Here is a 20,709-nt window from a genome sequence, read left to right on the forward strand (position 1 = left end):
TAGCCTAAACTAATTTATTCACCAGATTTCTTTTGATTCCCCAGCACAAACTCTCAGCTTGGGTCAGAATATATTCCTTTATCTGTCTCACAAAAATAGCCCAAAATACTTCTCTTCGTTACTTCTTTTAGGAATGTACTCCACCTGCTGTTCATCGTCTGTGTTCTCTGAAGCCTAGTTGATGCGCCTCCTCTTCCCTGAATATACCAGCCCACATGAACTCTCTTCTGAGCTTCATCCTTACTGAATAATTCAGCACTTAATTATAGAGAATCACGAGTTGTTCTCCGATTATCGCATGCCAGCTAGTCGTGTCTCCCCAACTATTAGTCCTATTCTGTTTTCTATTTTTCTTAACAGATGTATCATCAAATTGTACCTTTAGTGTGGGGATTGTTATGTATAGCATAATGCTTGGTATTTGGTTTCCAAACCTGGAGACAGCTAGGAAAGTATGCAGCCTTCACTTCAGATGATCTCAGTTAAAGTTTGTGCTCTGTTACTTCATAAGGGATGTGCCTGGATACATTTTATTTCTCTGGGCCTTAGTTCCAGTATCTGTAGCACAGTTCCCTGATATTTAATGTAAAACTTTAAAAAAACAGCCTGTGTTATGGAAAATGTTCTGATTTTAGATTTAGCTAACCTGGCGTTGAGTGTGGATAGACACTAATAATTTATCTCATATAGCACTAGCAATTAGAAAATTTCTAATTCTGATTTTCATAGTTGCTGGAAATTTTGTGTGTCACTAGGTTTTAGGATCAAGCCGGTATCTGTGAACGGTCAAGAGCTCTGTTTTAAGACAGATCTAGTTTCAAGTCCTGGCTCAGGCCGCTATGAGGACAGATAGAGCTAGACCACAGACAAGTGAAATCACATGTATAATCCTCATTCACCAAATCTGTATACGATCATAATCCTGACCTTATAGAGTTTCTGGGAGGAATCAATGAATCCACGCAATGAGCTTAACACAGCACTTGGCACATAGAATAACTCAGTAAACACCAGCTCCTGCTAATATTCTTATTGCCATTAATATTATTCAAGAGCCTTTTGTTATTCACGTAATTCTTTGGAGTCACTCTTTCTCCTTCTAATTTCCATTCCATAATCTACCTTTCTTTAGATATGTAGAAACTTCTGATATTTTCTGTATATACTGCTTAATATGTGAAAAACAATTAGAGGCAAATGGTGAGTGCTGTTAAATAGTAAAGAAAGAAGATAATAGCAAACTTCATACCAGAGAAAAATGAACCTACTGGTTGCCAAGAGGCATGTGGATTTTATTTATATATGGTTAGATAGTGATTTTCAGTTATAGTCCCAGAAATCTGACTTTGACAGAAGGAAGCAGAAACTTTTTCAAAGGTAGACTCATGGTAACCAAGTTCAGAGAATATATTAATAATACCAATTCTGTGTTGGCAAAACTGAGTAGCCCCATAAGGAAGAGTGAAATTGGACTTCTATATTATACCACTCACAAAAATTAACACAAAATGAATTAAAGACTCAAATATAAGACCTGAAAGTGTAAAATTACCAGAAGAAAACATAAGGAAAAAGCACCTTAACATTGGCCTTGACCATGATTTTTGGATATGATAAAAATTGCAGTAAGTATAAGCAACAAAAGAAAAAATAAACGAGTGGAACTTCATCAAACTGAAAAGCTTCTGCACAGCAAAGAAATCAGCAAAATAAAAAGGCATCCTATAAAATGGGAGAAAATATTTCAAACAATCTATCTGATAATGAGTTAACATCTAAAATATATAAAGAACTTACACAACTCAATAGAAAAACAAACAATGCAATTAAAATAAGAGCAGAACAATTGAATAAATATTTTTTTCCAAAGAAGACTTACTAATGGTCTCCTCATTTGATAAGGAGCATACAAGAAAATATGCTCAACATCACTAATCAGGGAAATGCAAATCAAAACCACAATGAGCTATCACCTCACACCTGTTAGAATGGCAAATAACAAAAAAACAAGAGACAATAGGTGTTGAAGAAGCTGTGGAGAAAAGGAAACCCTTGTGCACTATTGGTAGAATTGTAAGCTGGCACAATTACTATGACAACAGCATGGAGATTTTTCAAAAAAAAATTAAAAAACAGAACTATAGATCCAGCAACACCTCTTCTGAGTATATATCCAAAGGAAATGAAAACAAGTTATCAAAGAGATACCTGCACCCCTATGTTCATTGCAGCAATATTCACAATAGTGAAGACATGGGAACAACTTAAGTCTCTATTGGTGCATGAATGGATAAAGAAAGTGTGGGATACATATATACAATGGAATATTACTCAACCATACACAAGAAGAAAATCCTGCCCTTTGTGACAAGATGAATGGACTTTTATTATGCTAAGTGAAATGCATCAGACAGAGAAAAATAAATACTATATTTTCTCACTTATTTATGGAATCCAAAAAAGCCAAACTCATAGAAACAGAGAGTAAAATGGTGGTTACCAGGGGCTGGAGGTGGAAGAAATGGGGAGATGTTGATCAAAGGGTACAAACTTCCAACCATAAAATGAGTAAGTTCTGGAGACCTATGTACAGCATGATGACTATAAATACTACTATTGTATTATATACTTCAAAATTTTTAAAAGAGTATATATTAAAAGTTACCACCACAAAAAAAGTAATTATGTGAAGGGATGGAGGTCTAACTAACCTTATTATAGAAACTTATTTAATACCTGTGTAAATTGCATTTCATAATATACACAGGTATTAAATCATCACATTGTGCACCTTAAACACATACATTATATGTCAATAATATCACAATAAACCTAGAATAAAATAATACCAATACTAAAAAAATTATCCTTATGTTGTGGAAAATAATACTGTTTTAAAAATCAACAAGAAACCAACACGCAATAGATGAAATCACATAAATGCAAAATATACTTAACAATCAATTCTTTTGGATTGTCTAGTCATCAAAAAATAAGGCTATTAATTAACCAATTGATTGGCTATTTGTTAATAAAGTTAATCAATTAAATTATCAGGGCTAGATAGAGAATAGATCATTCTGAAGGTAGACAGTTTGAACAAGAAAACATATAAACAGAAAGGCAAACATTGGCAGTACTTCTTAGAGAACTTTTCATGGAAGAATTTACTGTGACCCAAGAGATTCTCAAGTCTCAACACCAAACTGAGATGAGTACATTGAACCATCATAGCCTAGTGCTGTTAACTTTTCAGATCAATACCTTGCCTTGATTCTAGGCTTGACAGGAATCTTTGGATTAGAATCTGTTTTCCAGAGTGTGTGGTATGGATGTCTGTGCTATGGATATGTGTATTTTGGGAAACATATGTACTAGATATATGCTATGACAACCAGTCCCTAAATGTATGTTAAATGATTTGCACATGGTCTTTTGTTGATTAATTTATTAATATTTACTGAGATTATCAAGTTATTATTTTATCATGTGAAAATTTTTCTTAAAAACAAGTAGTGCAAAGGTGTTTGTATATAAGATCTTGTACTAGACATTTGTAAGTAAATGCAGTTTAACTAGAAGCTTAGGATAAAACTAAATAAATTACAGATGTGAATGTGCTTTGCAAACTACATAATGACCTAAAGGATCACAATGAAAATTAATAATATAGATATGATGCTGCAAATTTGTGTTAAATGTTCACACCCCACATGGACTCTGGAGTTGCTACTCTATTTTACTGAAGAGCAAATTTGGTAGGATTGCCTGAAACTCCATCCTTAAAACTCACCTTCATTGTATATGCCTTTGGCAGCCCACGTACTCTTATTGAGCCCACGGTGCGATGAACACATTTGCAAGCCTGTGAGAGGGAACAAAAGAATAAGAAAAAAAATTGCTTAGAAACTCAGTAGACCAGAAAGACAGTAGAAAATTATTATGGGAAAAAAAAAAAAAGAGCTTTTCATGTTGACTATGGCTGCTGTAAAAATGCTATCTGGTATAGGTCAAATTAGTTATGAAGAAGTGTGTAGGAAGATACAACTTTCAGTTAATTGTATTAGAAACTAAGCAGGTGGGTAGGTTCTATTTACTGTTATGCAAGCTGATTTAGCTGTCATCTTTGAAATAGCTTAGGATGGCTAGATTTTCCAATTACTTTTTCCCTGAGTGAGTAACATAGTCTAATATCCTGCCCACCCAACCTCAAAGGCCATATCTTTCCCTTTGCTCACTCCGTACCCTTCTTTGTAGCCATGCTAAACCACCAGAATCTCCTGGAACTCTACCTCTTTGCCTCTGGAATTTTGTTCAGTCTATATTCTGTGTCTAGAATGCCTTGCTTATCCACCAGGTCAATGGAAAAATCTATTCTTCTTTGAAGATTCAGCTCTAAGACTAACTTCAAAGGCACTTTTTCAAGTGATACCTCCATTTAGAAATAATCGTTCCTTTTAAAAAGCCTTCCCACAGAAATGTTTTCAAGCCTCTAAAGAAACCTAATAAAATGTAATGGAGGAGCCTGTAGAACATTATCCCTTTAAACGAGGAGGATGCTGAGTGTGGAGCGGGAGAACTTAAAGGAGGGTGACAAACTCAAGTCCTCTGGGCTGCAGTAGTGATGTGCACGCCAGCAGTCTAGGCTCTGGGGTCTGAGTGCAGATATAACGCAGCCCCTGTGCCCATCCTAAAGACCTCGGGCCTCTGCGCTCTGGCCTACTGACAGAGCGTTCTGGTGGTGATAAAGAAAATGTGCTTAAATTTCCCAAATATGTGTAAATTCCTTGCTCTGGGCATTTCAAGGGAGGAGTTCAGACTCTGTCTTTTGGATGCCGTAACCCATCATCCAGGAGGTCTGACTGCAAAGTGTGGGACAGTTTCATTTGGCTAGCTGTGACGTCAACCCCTGTGTTTGCTTTTGGTGGCTTAGACCAATATTTAGAACTTTGTTACAGCTTTTCTTAGGAGGAGCTTGCTCAGTAGTAATGGAGGTCTACACTACTACTACTACTACTACATGCTACTAAAGATGACAATGATACTCTACAACTACTGCTGCTAATGACAACAACACTTTGCAACTGCCACTATTAATGACGACAACAACACTCTACTACTGCTGCTACTAATGATGACAACATGATGCAATTTTGGTTATTGATGGTGATTCATGATTACATAAAATTTCTAATTAAAAAAATGATGTAACAGATAGTACATTCCCATCACTCTAGCTATGTGATCTTGGAGAGAGTAAATCTCTGATCTCACATTTTTTCCTCTACCAAGTAGGAATAATAATGACCTAGTAATGTGTTAACAAGCTTTTTATTTTTCATTTCAGTAAAAGTTGCCTAAGATTATTCAGTTATTATATTATCTAGGTAACCACACATTTTACTAGCGTGTCAACTGAATAAAATTGGTTTCATACAGTTGCCTTTCTGTACTTTGTCTATTATGTTAGTTCTGAAGTATGAATATTCTTATAAGGGTATAGGCTTCAGAAATTTAATTATCACCAGATAAACATATAATAGAGTCTATTTTATAACAAGCGTCTCATATTAGTAGAATATATTTTATACTATGTTGTATGAAATACTTTTAAATATCAGGTTATAGATCATAAACTGAAAGGGACTTGGAAAATACCTAATTCAATCTTACTTATTTCATAAATGAACAAGTAAGACTCTGTGTGTGTAAGGGGCTTGCTAGGGGATGTGCAGCTTCAAAGTTAGAGAGCTGAGACTTGAAACCAAATTTCTTCAGTATTCTTTATTACCTAGCACTTCTGTGTCTTCATCAAAGGGTATTTAGATTTGCCAATTGTGCTACTAATATGATAGAACAGATAAAAATTATTTTGAACAGACAAAGACTAAATTTTTTTCAGAATGGCCGTAATAATTTTGAGCAGAATATAGTCAGGTAAAGATAAGATTTAAGCTGAACTTCAAGAGTACAGTAAGTCCTCACAACATCATCGATGCGTCCTGTGATTTTAAGTAAAACAATATATAATGAAACCAATTTTACCATAGGCTAACTGATATAAACAAGAGTTAAGTTCTTATGGCATCTCATCACCATTAAATTGAAATGATTTTGAACAAAATAGCATTATTTGAGGATGTGCTGTATAAAAGATTTTGACAGACCAAGTATACTACAAGGTTACTTCAGGTGTGAGAAATAATAAGTGATGGTGTAGAAGCAGAATAGACAAAGGCTTTGTGAGAGAAGAGGAAGATGGAGCTGGAGAAGGCGGTTTATAGAACTGTAGACAAACAAGGGCAGGAAAGGGCATAATTAACGGAAGCTTAGAAACGTGTCCAATCCAATCCTATGATGGTCAACAAAACTGAAACATCTTGTCTTTTACACTAAATCATTAACTATATACAAAGTATATTGAAGCATAGACTCTAGTTACTGAAAGTAAGTTTTAGGAAGATTAATCTAGCAATTGTGTATGGAATAGTATGAAAAAGTCATAATACATATATCCCCATAGATTGATTATCCAGGAATCCTTAAAGTTAGGTTGAAACTTCAAGGTTGTAACAGTAGAAAGTAAAATATATAAGTAACATTACAAAAGAAACATCTGAATTCCACAGTTGGCTGGAGAGTAAATAAAGGGGAGCGATAAAAATAAAAAGAAATATATCATATTTTGTGCTAATTTTTCAGGATCAGGAAACCTGACACATGTTTTCTTTTGACCAAGTAAGGGATGCAGGGAGAGAGTTCAGGCTGGTGTGAGATGATAGGATCAGTTTCAGACATAACAACTTTAAGCTGAATTTGCGACAATTCAGTACCTGTTATAATAGTTAAAAACAAACATTCTGTCATTTGTAATCAGTCAGGAACCTGAGAGAGTGTTAAGAGTAGGAGACATAGATTGACATGTTATGCACACAAAGGTTGGGACTGAACCTATATAAAGAATATGGTCTTGAAGAGAAGAACAGGAAAAAAAGATTACAAAAGATCAAAACAGATTCTTAGCCCACACTGACAGCTGGTTGGCAGAAGAAAGAAAATAAACCAATGAAGAAGTGAAGAGCCATAAGGGGAGCACTGGGGAAAAGTTAATATGATATTTTTAGCTTTATCTTGGGGAAACTCTACATTCTATATATCTAGAATGTAGAGTTGTCCATTGTCCATTATGTATATCACTTTCAAATTGCTAGTTTCTGTGTTAGGATATGTATCTGGCCAAATATTCCATATCTTGTATTAACAACAGTTATAAAAAGTTTAATAAAGAATTTTGAAAGAAAAGAATTATGTTAGACTAGCTCATCATCAGAAACACAAAAGTGAATTGAAATATTTCATTAAAATTTTGGTTTCTAAGTAAAAGTCTCTCCAGACTACGTGTTAAAGGTTATATCTCAAATTTGCTATTGCTGTGAAACCCCTTTTTTCAGGATTTATGATTAAGGCAAAAATTAGGTTTGTAGTCTGACTCAGTGTAAAAGCTTATGCTAGGCTGGTTAAATCCCTTAAATAAATTTACAAATACAAAAACCAATATCATAGAGTGCTATATATAATCTCGAAAGAAATGGAGGAAGGGAGGGCAGCCAGTGTTAGAAGTCTAAATAAAAATGCTGAGAATTTTCAATGTTACTTGCAATCACTAATTCAATGAATGATGATTTCTAAACCAGACCGAATCATTCACTATCAACAGTAAAACACAACTTAATCTACAATTGTTTTTCTTGATCAGGATTAAAGTTGAATAGAGTTGTTTTTTCTTTTTTTTTTTCAAAGGGAATCTCATGGGAGAGGGGATTTTTTTCCCTTAAATGTTACTTTTAACTTGATGTCCAATTCCTTTTTCTTTAAAAAAGTGACTTAAAGAGGTTTTTTTGGTATTAGTGTTTGACAAGCCATGGGATATGAATGAAAATATACTTGTTGCCGTTAATCTTATGGCCAAGGAAATAAATCTGAAATAAAAGTGGTAACATGTCAAAATCTCAATCTGAGAGATTCAGCTTGCTGTATTTGAAATAAATATGAATCTTAAAAACAAACAAACAAACAAAACTAATTAATTAGTTCAGGATGAAAGTGAGTCATGACCAAAAATAACCTTGGGAAGCTCACTTTTCCTTAATTTCTGTCTCTGAATATGAGAGGATTGAACTGGGTGAGCTAAAATCCCTTTTTTCTTTTCTCTTTAAAATATTAAGTAATTTCCAAATTATTGAACTGCAGTGATAATATGTTTCTTATAAACATTCTGTAACCTGACTTTTCCCACAGCTGTATTATAGATATGAAAATGGGTATGGTATATGTAATATGATGTGGGTAATATATTAAATATAAGCATTAGTTTTGAATGAAATAAATTTCCTAAAAAAGTTAATTTATGAGAGGTTTAAAGATGAATTTAAATATATGCCATGTGGGAAATAAATACAAAACTTTATGAAATCTAAGAAGGCAAACGTTCTGCTTCTAATCAGGAAAGCTTTTAGGAAATGGGGAAAGAAGAGTACATAGTTGGTTAGCTCAAAATAGTGTGTGTGTGTGTAAGTATGTTGTGAAAATATTACATAGAAATGTAAACACAACATATAAAAAATAGAGATTTTAAAAACTCATGAAATAAACGCTCAGAAGTGGGTATTCTGTTGTTTCGTTGGCTGCAACAGTATAGCAACTCTACCCACAGTAACTCTAGGTCATAACAATTACCCAAAATGTCAGTACAGACCAGCATACATCACCAGGCTGGCAGAAACATACAACCATAGGATTTCACCTTTATGGGGCCAAGTGAGTATATTTCTGAGTATATTCTCTGACTACAATCTAGTAAAATTAGACATTAATTATAAAAGTTTTCTTTTCTAAAAACAATGCTAAAATATGAAAATATTAAAAATGCGAATACTAGAAATTATTAATCCTCGCTAGTAATCAAAGAAATAAAAACAAAAATGTGGCATCATTCAACCAACATATTATAAAAGGTAAAATTAATAATTATTAATATTTGCGAGGGTTTGATCATAAGACATTTTCATATTATTGCTGGTAGTAATTTTTTGCATGCTATCATAATTTTATTAATACAAATGCTGAAAGTAGATATCACAGAATATTAAAAGTGCTAGTCTCCAAATAGTAATATTTTAGACTTGTTATTTTCTTTGTGACTTTAAATACATTCCAGCCTTTGTATGTTGTTACCTGTATGGCTTCTATAGCGAGGTAAATATAAAAAGAATTTTGAAAGTAGAGTTTGTTTAAGGCCCTTAGCTTATCCATTGTAATAATCAGAGGTATTGTGATTTTTTTCCATTTCTTTATTTTTTAATGAGCTCTTGTACATTTACCACTTCTCTATGAAGGAAACTTTCTCCTCACTTTTCCACAGATTGGAGTAAAATTTAGTTTGCATGTAAGGAATCATATGAAACAGATACCATTTGATGACTGGCAGATTGTCTGGATCTTGGCTGGTACCTTCACAGCCTCTGCTTGGTACCTGGAACTTTGTAGGGCTGGAGCACCAGTTTCCCCTTCACTTTGCAATTTGTAATATTAATCATTCCATACCACTTTTTTTACCATGAAAATACTTCTAACAGATTCATATTATGGGGCTTAAAAATGAGATGAGAAAGCAAAGGTCTACCTCAATCTCCCTTTAAAGCCTAGTTCTTTCTCTTTAAGACTACATCAGTAGGAGGGAAGATAAAACAGTCTATGGTATAAGGTATATAAGAGACTTTACAACTAACTATAGTGCATAAAAATCTTTTGTTTGAAACTTTCATTATTCTCTCTCTCTCTTCCTCCGTCTCTCCCTCCTTCCTCTAACATAACAGCATATGATTTTAGAATGATAAAGCCAAAGAGATATTAGATCATCTAGTCTGGTTCTTTTAAAACCGTGATCCCTGAAGCATTTGGGTTCTGTGCAGCTGTCTCAGGGAACTCTAGGAAGGTGGGAGGGTGCTGAGAGAGTGGCCAGCTGGGCCATTCCAGCTCTAATTTAAATACTAACAAAATTCACTTTACTTTCATTTAAAATAGCATCACGGAGGCTGCTATTTTTAAAATGTTAGACCACTGACCAAGTCCATTTTATTCATTTACTAGCTTAAGAAACTAGAGGCCCATAAAACTGTTACTTAACCAGGGGTACAAGGCTATAAATGAGATAGGACAAGAATCCAGGTGTCTAGATTTTTAATCCAAATGGAAATAAGAAAGCTAATCACAGGGGTAACCATCTGTAATTCTGGATTTTCCACGGGGTTGCTATATCTTATGAAACTCACATTATTGAAGAAGCAATTAAGAAAATAAAGAGGTAACCAGGCAACAGTAGTGCCATTTTCCTAACAATGATATGAGGGATATTATGCAAGGATAATAGCTTGCTTCAGCTGAGCTGTTGAATATATAAGAAAAGATAGGTTGAGCATCTGCTGGGAATTGGCACAAAACTTTTTCTACACACCTGTTCTGCAGAAGAATATCTATAATGAAAGCTCCTAGCTGTTTGTTCCTACATGACTGCCAAAATCTGAAAGAGTAATACCCCCTGGCCCTATCATAACATAAGGCAGAATCTGATCTGTGATCTGGCTCTAAAGAAAACAAATAAGTCACTGGTTAATGAGAAAATGCTATGGGTAGAATTGTGCAGAATCTTGTGTACCCTGGCCAATCCTCTCCTCTGAGCTTTAGTTTCTCTATATGTAATGCATGGGGCTATAACTGATGGTTAAAATGATTTTTAATTTTTATGTACTTGGTTCTGTTATTTGAGTGTGCTGCTTTTTGGAGTTTTGTCTGTTTTTAAAATCAAGATCAATGGTGAGAGGGAGAAAAAGCCAAAAGCAAGAAAAATATTAGCAATAGCTTTAGAGACGTACCTTAGTATCAAGTCTTGCATTCTTATTTTTAAAAATACCATTTCTGATAGAGCTGTAACATGACAAAAAATATTTCTTAAAATACTTTTGAATAGAATAGGGGAGATGAAAAACAATTTCTTTTTAAATATGAGGGGTGTGTGTGTGTGTGTGTGTGTGTGTGTGTGTGTGTGTGACATCTATTCCATGCTTATACCTGGACCGTTAAACCACACTAGAGGTAAAAACATGCCAGAATGAGGGTTGATCTTCAAATTCATAACAATAACCTCAACTGAGTACTTACTGCTGCCTAAGAGTCAAAATACATTTATCTGGTTGTCTTATTTTCCTACTCTCCTACAAGACGATTTCGTATCTTATTCCCTCACTTCAAACTGTCTTTCAACACCTCCTCTCCAGTTCTCACTCTCAGCTGATGATTTTGCTTCCTATTCCACTATGAAGATTAAAGCAATCTGAAGAAAATGTCCACAGCCCACACCCACTTACCGACATCTGTACTCATATATTCTGACTTCCTGCCTGATAAACTGACTGCACTGCCAACTAAGGCCAATATTTTTTTTTTATGCAGTTTTCATATCTCTCAGCTACCTCAGTACATCAGCCCAATAAATAATTCCCCCCATGTTCTCTCTTTACAGAATCAAATACAGTTTCTGCTCCTCTCTCTAGCTGATAACTCCCATCAACATACAATCATGCTGTTTTAATTTCTAAAAACGCAGAATGGGGGCGGAGGAGGGGGAAGCAACCTCTCTTGATTCTAGTTCTCCTGGTGGATTCTTCTCAATTTATGTGTTCTCTGTTGATTGAAAATTCCAAAAAAGCAGAATCAATAGTCACTGTTTTTAATTCCTCTTATTAAATTTTCTACAATTTTTTTTTTGAGATCCCTATAAGTCCACTAAGACCATCAAAGTCACCAATGATCTCTTTATTGTCAAAGTTAATATTCAGTTCTTAGCTCGCAGCTGATCTATCAGGGGTCTTTGACATAATTGCTTGTGCCTTCCTCCTTGATATACTTTTCTCACTTGACTTCCTGGGTGCCACACTTGATGGCTTTTCCTAACTCCATTAGATGCCCCTTTTCAATCTCATCTCTTGACATGTTAACTCTGGAAATGCCCATGGCTCAATTGTTGGACACTTCTCTTCTTAATTTTTATTCCCTACCATTGGCGATCTCATCCTGTCTCATGGTTTTAATTATCTATAAACTTATACCTCCTAAATGCACATCTCTAGTACTGATATCTCTAAGTCCAGGCATTTATATTACATATCTGTCATCTTCATATCCCACTTGATCTGAAAGAATCATGTTCAAACCCAACATTGCCAAATGAACTTCTTGATGTTTGCTCCCAGATCAAATTCACCCAACGTTTTCCCATCTCAATAGATAGGGAAAACCATGAAGCTGAAAATCTCTCTCTCATAACACAATCAATCTACTTTCAAAATACGCCCAGAATCTAACTTGACTTGCCACCATCTCCACTGCTGCAAGTCTCCTAACTGGTCTCTCTATTATTATTGCTCGGCATGAAGGTAGGTTTGGGTTGAGAGTAAATACATAAGAAACAGATGAATCTAAAATGAAATCCAGCTAATATGACTCCTTTGCTTAGAACTCTTCATTCAATGAACCCCCACTTCACTCAGAGTAAAAGCCCAAGTCCTTGAAATTATTATATGACAACAAGCCCTATAAAGTCTAAAATAATCTTCCTGGACATTACACATACAAAAACATATCTGTTTCAGGGAACCATTTTTTGACATGCCAACTATTTCTGTGTGGAAAGACTTCAATAGAGAACACTCTAGCCTCTCTTCCCTTTGGGGAAATTTTAGTTTATCTGGATTATGTGATTTGCAAGTCCGGGGGGTAAAAAGGAGCTAGGAATGATTGTTTCAGCATTTTCTTCTTTCTTCTTCACTTTAGAGTGTTCCCATCTCTCCTGCCACATAATATGTTGTCTGACCCTTTGAGGGGTACCTGAGGTTTCCCAGCTATATTGGTTACTTGATGGGTTGGATTCAGAAGGAGAAGAAATTGTGCAAGCTCATTTGGCCGCACATCGAAGTTCCATTCTCCTAACTTTGGTCATTTATACAGTTGACCTTTTGATGATATCCATCTGTCAGTCACTAGTGCTCTAATTCTCAATTGTTTCAGAATTCAGATAAGGAAGAGAGAGGTGATATCTATGGAGTCCATTGAAATCTCAACATGTTCAAGGACTGAGATACTAGTTTTGAAACTAGCTTTCCATTTTTGTATGTATAGTCTGTGGGCAGGAGGATTTATTGGAAAAAAAATGGGGGTCTGGTGTCAGACAGTCTTGCAATGTCAGATGGTCTGCTTACTGACTATGTCACCTTGAGTCAAGTTATTCATACCTCTCAGCCTCTCTTCTGTGATATACACAACGGCAAGTAAAAGGACTCCCTCACCGTATTGTTGTGGAGTTCAAAGAAGTAATAAACATGGAGTGACTAGCAGGTTATCTGGTACAAATGTATATTCAGAATTATTGTCTTCTATCAATAATCCATTGAATAAATGGTTGAAATAAAGTCAGAAATAACAAGATTTACCAGGAGTTATGAGAAAGTTGTTTATGACCACAAAAAACTGAGTGGTAGTAGCATTTTGAGGAAAATGGCTATCCTTTTATTTTGAAGAGAAAGCAAAATAAATCTTCTTGCAAAATTGATGTAGACTAGTGAGGAAAAAAAGCACCAGTAAATCTGTCCAAAATTTCTACATTAACTGATGTGGGTGGAATAAGAGGAATCTTGATTCATCCAGCCCACTGCCTGTGTTCTGCGTAATTACAAGTTTTTATGGCCTCTGCAAGAATGTTGATCATTATGTGACAACAAACCAATAAGTATCTGTCTGTGTTAGAACAGTGACACTCACTGGTTATGTCTGATATTGACGGAAATACTACTAAAAAATATCTCCTTATAAAACAAAACTTAAAATGTTCTTCATAGATGTCAGCAAGGTAAAAAAAAAAATGAATATCTAAGGGTATTTTAGGTAACAGAACAAAATAGTTAAATACCAAGGGGTAAAAAGAAATTCACATGTGGAATATTTGAGGCACCAGGGGATATCTGGCCAGAAGAAAGAAAAAAAAGCAGCCAGTAATTGCTATCTGTGAATTATAGGAAGTAAACTCATAAATTAAGTCCTAAAGTATACCTTTTAAATATGTGGATAATTTTAAGAGTTATCTAATATAGAATGAGCTACCTTGGTTGTGGCTTCCTATCTCTAGAGACACCCAAATGTACTTTGAACGGTCTTCAATTGTAGTTGTTCTAGAGGATTCATGCATATCATTAGGAATTCTAGATAGTCTTTACAAGTGTTCCAGCTTCTAGTCCCTGACACTCAAGGGCTCAGAGCAAACCCACATTTATATGACTTGGAAGCCAATAATGTTTCTTATAGTAAAATCTGCTTCCTTTGTTTATATGTAAATTATGAAAACATTTTTTTAATTGTTAAGGTCCTACTTGTTTTGGGAATAGGAATGCTTGTCAAAACAGTGCCTTTGCAATTATTCAGTAATAATTACTCACTGCAGTGAAGCATCTACAACTTTGTACCTTTGTGATAATTTTCTATCACCTAACACAAAAATAGCAAGAATGCTGATCCCTTCTCTCCTCCTAAACTTTAACTCAGTAAAACCTTCAGTCTCCTGGTAAAACTAATCACAGACTCAAGAAGGAATTCAATCTGTGTGAGTAACTGGAAGGACTCTACTGTGAGAGCATATTAACGTTTTCTCTTCCATTTAGAGTGATAAAAGAGAAACATGACTTAAATTTAAATGACTTTAATATGTTGCTTAATATTATTCACCCCTCAAAGCATTAAAGTGAAGGTCAATTAATCTAGGGCCAGGACAAGCATTGATATCTCAAGTAGACATTTTCTCATATCTTATTTTATAGATGTTTACATTCAGTGACTCATAAAGAAACTGTTAAATTATGCAAGGCAGTAGGGTTTTAATAAACTCATTCATGTAATGAGCACTTGTTTTCCTTAGATACCAAGAACATTTTTATATATAAATAAGTGCACATAAGATCAGTTACCAACACAAGAGAAAAAGAATAATCTTGTGACTCACCAGCACCTTATTACAGAGAATATTAAACTAATTCATTTTCTTTTCTTTATTAAAAAAAAAAAAAACAAAAACACATATTCAGGCAGTGAACCGAAGTGGCAGCACTGTGTTTAAGTAGCTTTTTCTACTTTTCCAGTTAGCACTGGAGTGTGCTTATCACAAAAGAATTTCCGGGCTCATAAAGAAAAACAGAATCAGAGGGAGTCAGCTCTGTAGTTTGAGAGCAGGAGGAGAAACAATCTCATGAAGAACATAGAAGGTAGAAGCATGGATGAGAGTGGAGGAAGGGAGACATTTGGCTCAAAGTCTCCGTTGGGCTCTGTTTTCTCGGACTTATTTCCAAACAATAACATTTGCAAGAATAAAATCTGGAAATATGTTAAAAGACATCTTTGAAAATTTCAGTCTGACCTGATATCTGATCAAAATATGAGTTAATCTATTTCACATCTTGACTTTTTATAGAAATACATAACTTTTAAATGATGTTTTTAAAGAAACATCAATAACTATTTTTTTTTTTTGCTATATGATACCTTTAAGTGTTATAAAATACATTTAAAGCCTTTTATTAGCCATACTACTCTCTACCACTCTCTTCACTCAAATAACTGTGATTGCTGCTAAGGTTAAAACAAAGGCTTTATCACAAGGGGGTTATTAAAAAATGTGTTAGAGAAATGACAGAAGTGGAAGGCTGTCAATTGGTGACATCTATACCCATCTCCTCCAATCTATTTCTGTCTTTTAAAGACGTGGAAAGGAAGGAAGGAAGAAAGGAAGGAAGGAAGGAAGGAAGGAAGGAAGGAAGGAAGAGAGAAAAGAGAAAAAGAAAGAAAAAAGTTATTTTTTATTTTTTTAAAATTTCAGAGGAGAATGATAAACTGTGGAAAATCACAGGCATTTTTTGTCAGTGAGGGGCAAAGGCATTGTGGGGAGGTGATGAAATCAGAACAGTGTCTACATCTCAGTTCTGTCAGATTTGCTGTGTGACCCTGTGAAAGTGGCTTAATCTACTGAGATTTTTGAGAGTGGTTATGATAATTACAATAACAATAATAATAACTAACATGGTGCCATCGTAAGGGCACTACGTAAGTAAGATCATGCTATACAAAGCACCAGCGCAGTGACTATTGAAGATCAACTCTGAAGACACAGGGGTTCGAGAATAGCTCAATAGCTCTCCATCAGTTTTATATATCCATGTTGAAAATATAATCAGAGAACTGAAGCAATCATCATATATTCAGAATAGGTCAGCTTCTGAACCCTAAGAAAAGATTATAAACCATAATTTCCCAAACCATGGATAACAGTCCTTCAAAAACATTTTATTTCCAACAGCCTGCTTCCACTACCTACCTCTCTGCATTTCTCCAAAATATGCCTTCCTGTGGCCTCTCCAACCAAATACACAGACTCTCACACTGGGGTGTAATCAGACATGTTGGCAACATGAGATAACAAGAACGTTTAGGTAAATAACATGAAAATCCCAGCTCCGTCACTTGAGTGAGTTATCATTTTTAGGACTAGTGTCCGTATCTATATATTGGTATTAGTAAAACATTTCACAAAGTTGTCACAGAGATTACATTTAATAATAACGATAACATATTCAGAGCATGTGTATATATAATAGATACTCAGGAAAGGTTAATTACATTATCTGTCCTCTGGCTCAGTTTCTCCATCTATAAAATGATAGGTTTGTTCTTTAAGGTCTCTCTTAGTGTGCTATATTCTGCCTGCATATATTGCCATAAAACGACCCCCCGCCACCACCAGGTTTCTTATATTACAAAGCAAAACACTGAAAAACAACATGAACAACAATGACAAGAAAAAAAATGGAATCCTTGGACCTGCTCTAGACTGAAGATTTTCTACAAACAAAAACAAAAAAACTACAGAAGTATAGATGTCATATTTTCCTAGCAATGTAAAATCTGGATGCGGTTACTGGGAACAACAGTAAAGCCAAGTTGTGAAAAATCACGCAGGATTAAAAAAAAGAGAGGAGGTATTAAAATTATAGGATGACAGAATGAGTTTCAGAGCAACATCATCAACTACTCTTCTTGTTTTCCTATTTAAAGGGTAGGGGGTTATTGTGAATTGCTACAACTGATCTTGCTTCATAATCAGGGTTCTGGGAGAGAGCCCCACTTTACCTGAGAACTTTGCCTCCTCACAGCTGAAGAAAAGAGTCTTATGAGCAAGTACGAAATAGAGAATGCTCTTAAGTAGGCAACTAACAGTTTCTGCCCTTACCTACTAGTAGTTTCTGTCCTAACTAATGAATTTGAACCACGGAAGGCATTGTGTAAAAACTGCTTGTAAATAATTTTTTAAAATAGGAATACAGTCTACTATGTAACATTTTAAGTAAGAAATTCCTCTCTGGTGAGGCCCATTTTGATAAAATATGGAACAAGCTTTCACCTGGTTTGTCATGCTTACATAAAGGAAGATATGTGCTACTAAATTTATAGTCATTATAACATTTTAAAAATATTTTGAACTGAATATCTAGTGAAAAGTCATGTAAGAATTAGAAAGCAATTCATTCTTGGAACGCACAGCCTCACTTCATAATATGGGTTAATAGTGATATATTTGCTCTTCTTGACATGAATCAAGTAGAGATGTATGATGATGTAAAATAAGGCTATAAAGATGATTGACTTCATTCTCTCTGCATAAGATAATTATTTTTCTTCCTTTCTTACAAATGTTGGTGTCAAGATTTTAGAATTTAATGAATATAAAATAGCTCACACTTCCAAGGCAAACTGTGTTAAGTCCCACAATAGCAGGATTTGTTTTAACTTAAGGTACACAATGAGCTTTGTGGATTCTCTTAATCTCCTAAAATGATATTCTGGACTTTTGTGTATAAGTATATATGTTTGTTTCTGGGGAGTTGATCGATAATTTTCATCAGGTTTTCATAATGCTGGGGACTCCTGATGGTTTCAAGCTACTGCTCTAAATTATTTATCAGCAGAATGCTAGATGGATCCATTTCTTCTAATCACTATAAAATAAATGATGGTGTGGGGGGACAAACTGACCTTGAAAACATCTTTATGTATTCACATAGTTTTGATTCTATAAGACTATACAATACAATTCTTCAACTCATCTAGGTTTGAGAAACACTGAGTAGAACTAAAGCAAGAATGATATATACAAATGCTTTGGCTTCCAAACTCTTTTGCCAGTAAGATTAAGTATTATTTTCCTAGTAGTTAATGAATAGAAGAGAGCAGATTTATACTTTTGAGTTTAAACTTAGGAATACCATGACCTCTTAGATATTTGTGGTTTTAATTTTGAAACAAGAAATAAGTATTTAAATAACTTGAAATCTTTACAGAAACAAATAGTTTTGCTATAGCAAGATATACAAATATCTAAAAATTACCATATTATGCAAAATACATAATTAAAATCATAGGGCTTATGGGAGAATGGGATTAGGTATACGACACTCAAAAACTTCTTTGGTAACAAAAAAACTGAAACTTAAAAAGGAAAAAAAATATATATGCTGGCTAAGATATATATAAATACTACAATAAAGTGGCATTTTACTTGACAGAGACCTGAAGTTTGCTTGTAGAAGTGGTCATTGGAAGAGCTATAGATTTTGAAGTGGCGGAAAGAAGCTTATATGAAATCTAATGGAAATTTGTAATGAAAATGTGAGTGGGTGTGGCTCATACTGCTAACAGTGACTGAGGTAGCTGGTAAATGTTTCGGGTGTAGGGGTAGGGGGTTGTATTTCCTGTATCCACATGTGGCTGGGTTCAGTTGGGTATAGTTTTCTATGTTCATTTAGTGTTTCCTATAGATAAACTCATATACAAGCAGATGCAAAACTTATATAAAAAAGAATTAATAATAATATGTCAGAACATCTTATAAAAAAAGAAGAATATAGATGACTTTCTAACTAATTCTATGAGGCCAGTGTCACCCTGATACTAAAAGCAAAGACAATACAAGAAAATAAAGCTAAAGACAGGACTCTATTATAAATACAGATACAAAATCCTCAATAAAGTCTCCAAATAACAGCAAAGCAAATAAGGCAACACATAAAAAATGATTAAACCACATGACCAAGTGGGATTTCTTCCCAAAAAAGAGACTGCTATAACTTATAAACATTAACCAATATAACACACAATATTAACAGAATAAAGGACAAAAATCATATGAACATGTCAATAGACACACACACACACAAATCACTTGACAAAATCCACAAGCTTTTCACAATAATAAAAAAAAACACTCAACAAACTAGGAATAGAAGACAAATTATCTAACCTTAGAAAAGTCTATGAAAAACTTAGCAGCTAACATACTTAATGGTGAAAGACTGAAGCTTTTGCCCTAAATTCAAAAAGAAGAGATATCAACTATTGTTTCAATTTATCATTTTACTGGAAGTTCTAGCAAGAAAAATTAGTCAAGAACAAAAAAAGATGTATTCATATTGGAAAGTAAAACTCTTTAATTGTAGATAATTTAATCATACATGCACACACACACACACACACATACACACACACACACACATATATATATATATTTTCATATATATGTGTGTGTGTATATACATATTCCTAAGGAATATACTAAGATGAGTTAGGCAAGTTTGGCAAGTTTGCAGAATATGATATAGAAAAATGTCATATTTTTATTCACTAGCAATAAATGACTGGAAATGAAATTAAGAAAACAATTCCATTAATAATGGCATCAGCAATTATATGATATTTAGGAAAAAACTGAACAAAAGAATTATTTTCCTATATCTCCAAATTTGTACTATGAAAAGGAAAAACATTGTCGAAAGAAATTAAAGATCACCTAAGTAAATGGAAATAAATCTTGTGTACCTGGATCAAAAGACTTAACATCACTAAGATGGCAATAGTCTCCATATTGATCTATAGTTTCAAAGCAATCCTTATCAACATTCCAGCTAGTGTGTGTGTATGAGGAATTGACAAGTCAATTCAAAATTCATATGGAAATGCAAGAGACCCAGCGTAGTCAAAACAATATTGAAAAAGAACAAACTGAAGGACTCAAAACTTCCTACAAAGCTATAGTAACAAAGATACTGTAGAACTGGCATAGACATAGAGATCAATGGAATAGAATTAAGAGTCTAGAAATCAACCTTTATTTTAATGGTCAATTGATTTTCAACAAAGGTGTCAAGGCAATTCAATGGGGAGAGAATATTCAGAAAATTGTGCTTGAATAACTGGATATACACATGCAAAAAATATAAAGGTGGCGTCCTCCTTTATTTCACAGACAAAATAAACTGGACCACAGAACTAAATATAACAACTAAAACTATAAAACTTTTAGAAGAAACATTGGAGTAAATCATTGTGACTTTAGATTAGACAATGATTTCTTAGGTATGATATCAAAAGCGTAAATGCCAAAAGAAAATTAGATAACGTTGTCTTCATCGAGATTCAAAACTTTTTAATTTCCAAGTACATTATTAAGAAAGTGGAAAGATAACCCCAGAGAAAGGAGAAAATATTGGCAAACTATATATCTAT

General features: G+C 34.2%; 1 protein-coding gene across 1 annotated transcript in view; it reads right to left on the minus strand.

The window, feature by feature from the left end:
• Positions 1–20,709, minus strand: part of ANO3 (anoctamin 3) — a 361,383-nt gene that overhangs the window by 241,154 nt on the left and 99,520 nt on the right. The window contains 1 exon segment of the mRNA XM_023532087.1: positions 3,794–3,865. Coding sequence (XP_023387855.1) covers positions 3,794–3,865 — 72 coding nt within the window.

This window comes from Pteropus vampyrus, unplaced genomic scaffold (assembly GCF_000151845.1).
Source record: "Pteropus vampyrus isolate Shadow unplaced genomic scaffold, Pvam_2.0 Scaffold76, whole genome shotgun sequence".
NCBI lineage: Eukaryota > Metazoa > Chordata > Mammalia > Chiroptera > Pteropodidae > Pteropus > Pteropus vampyrus.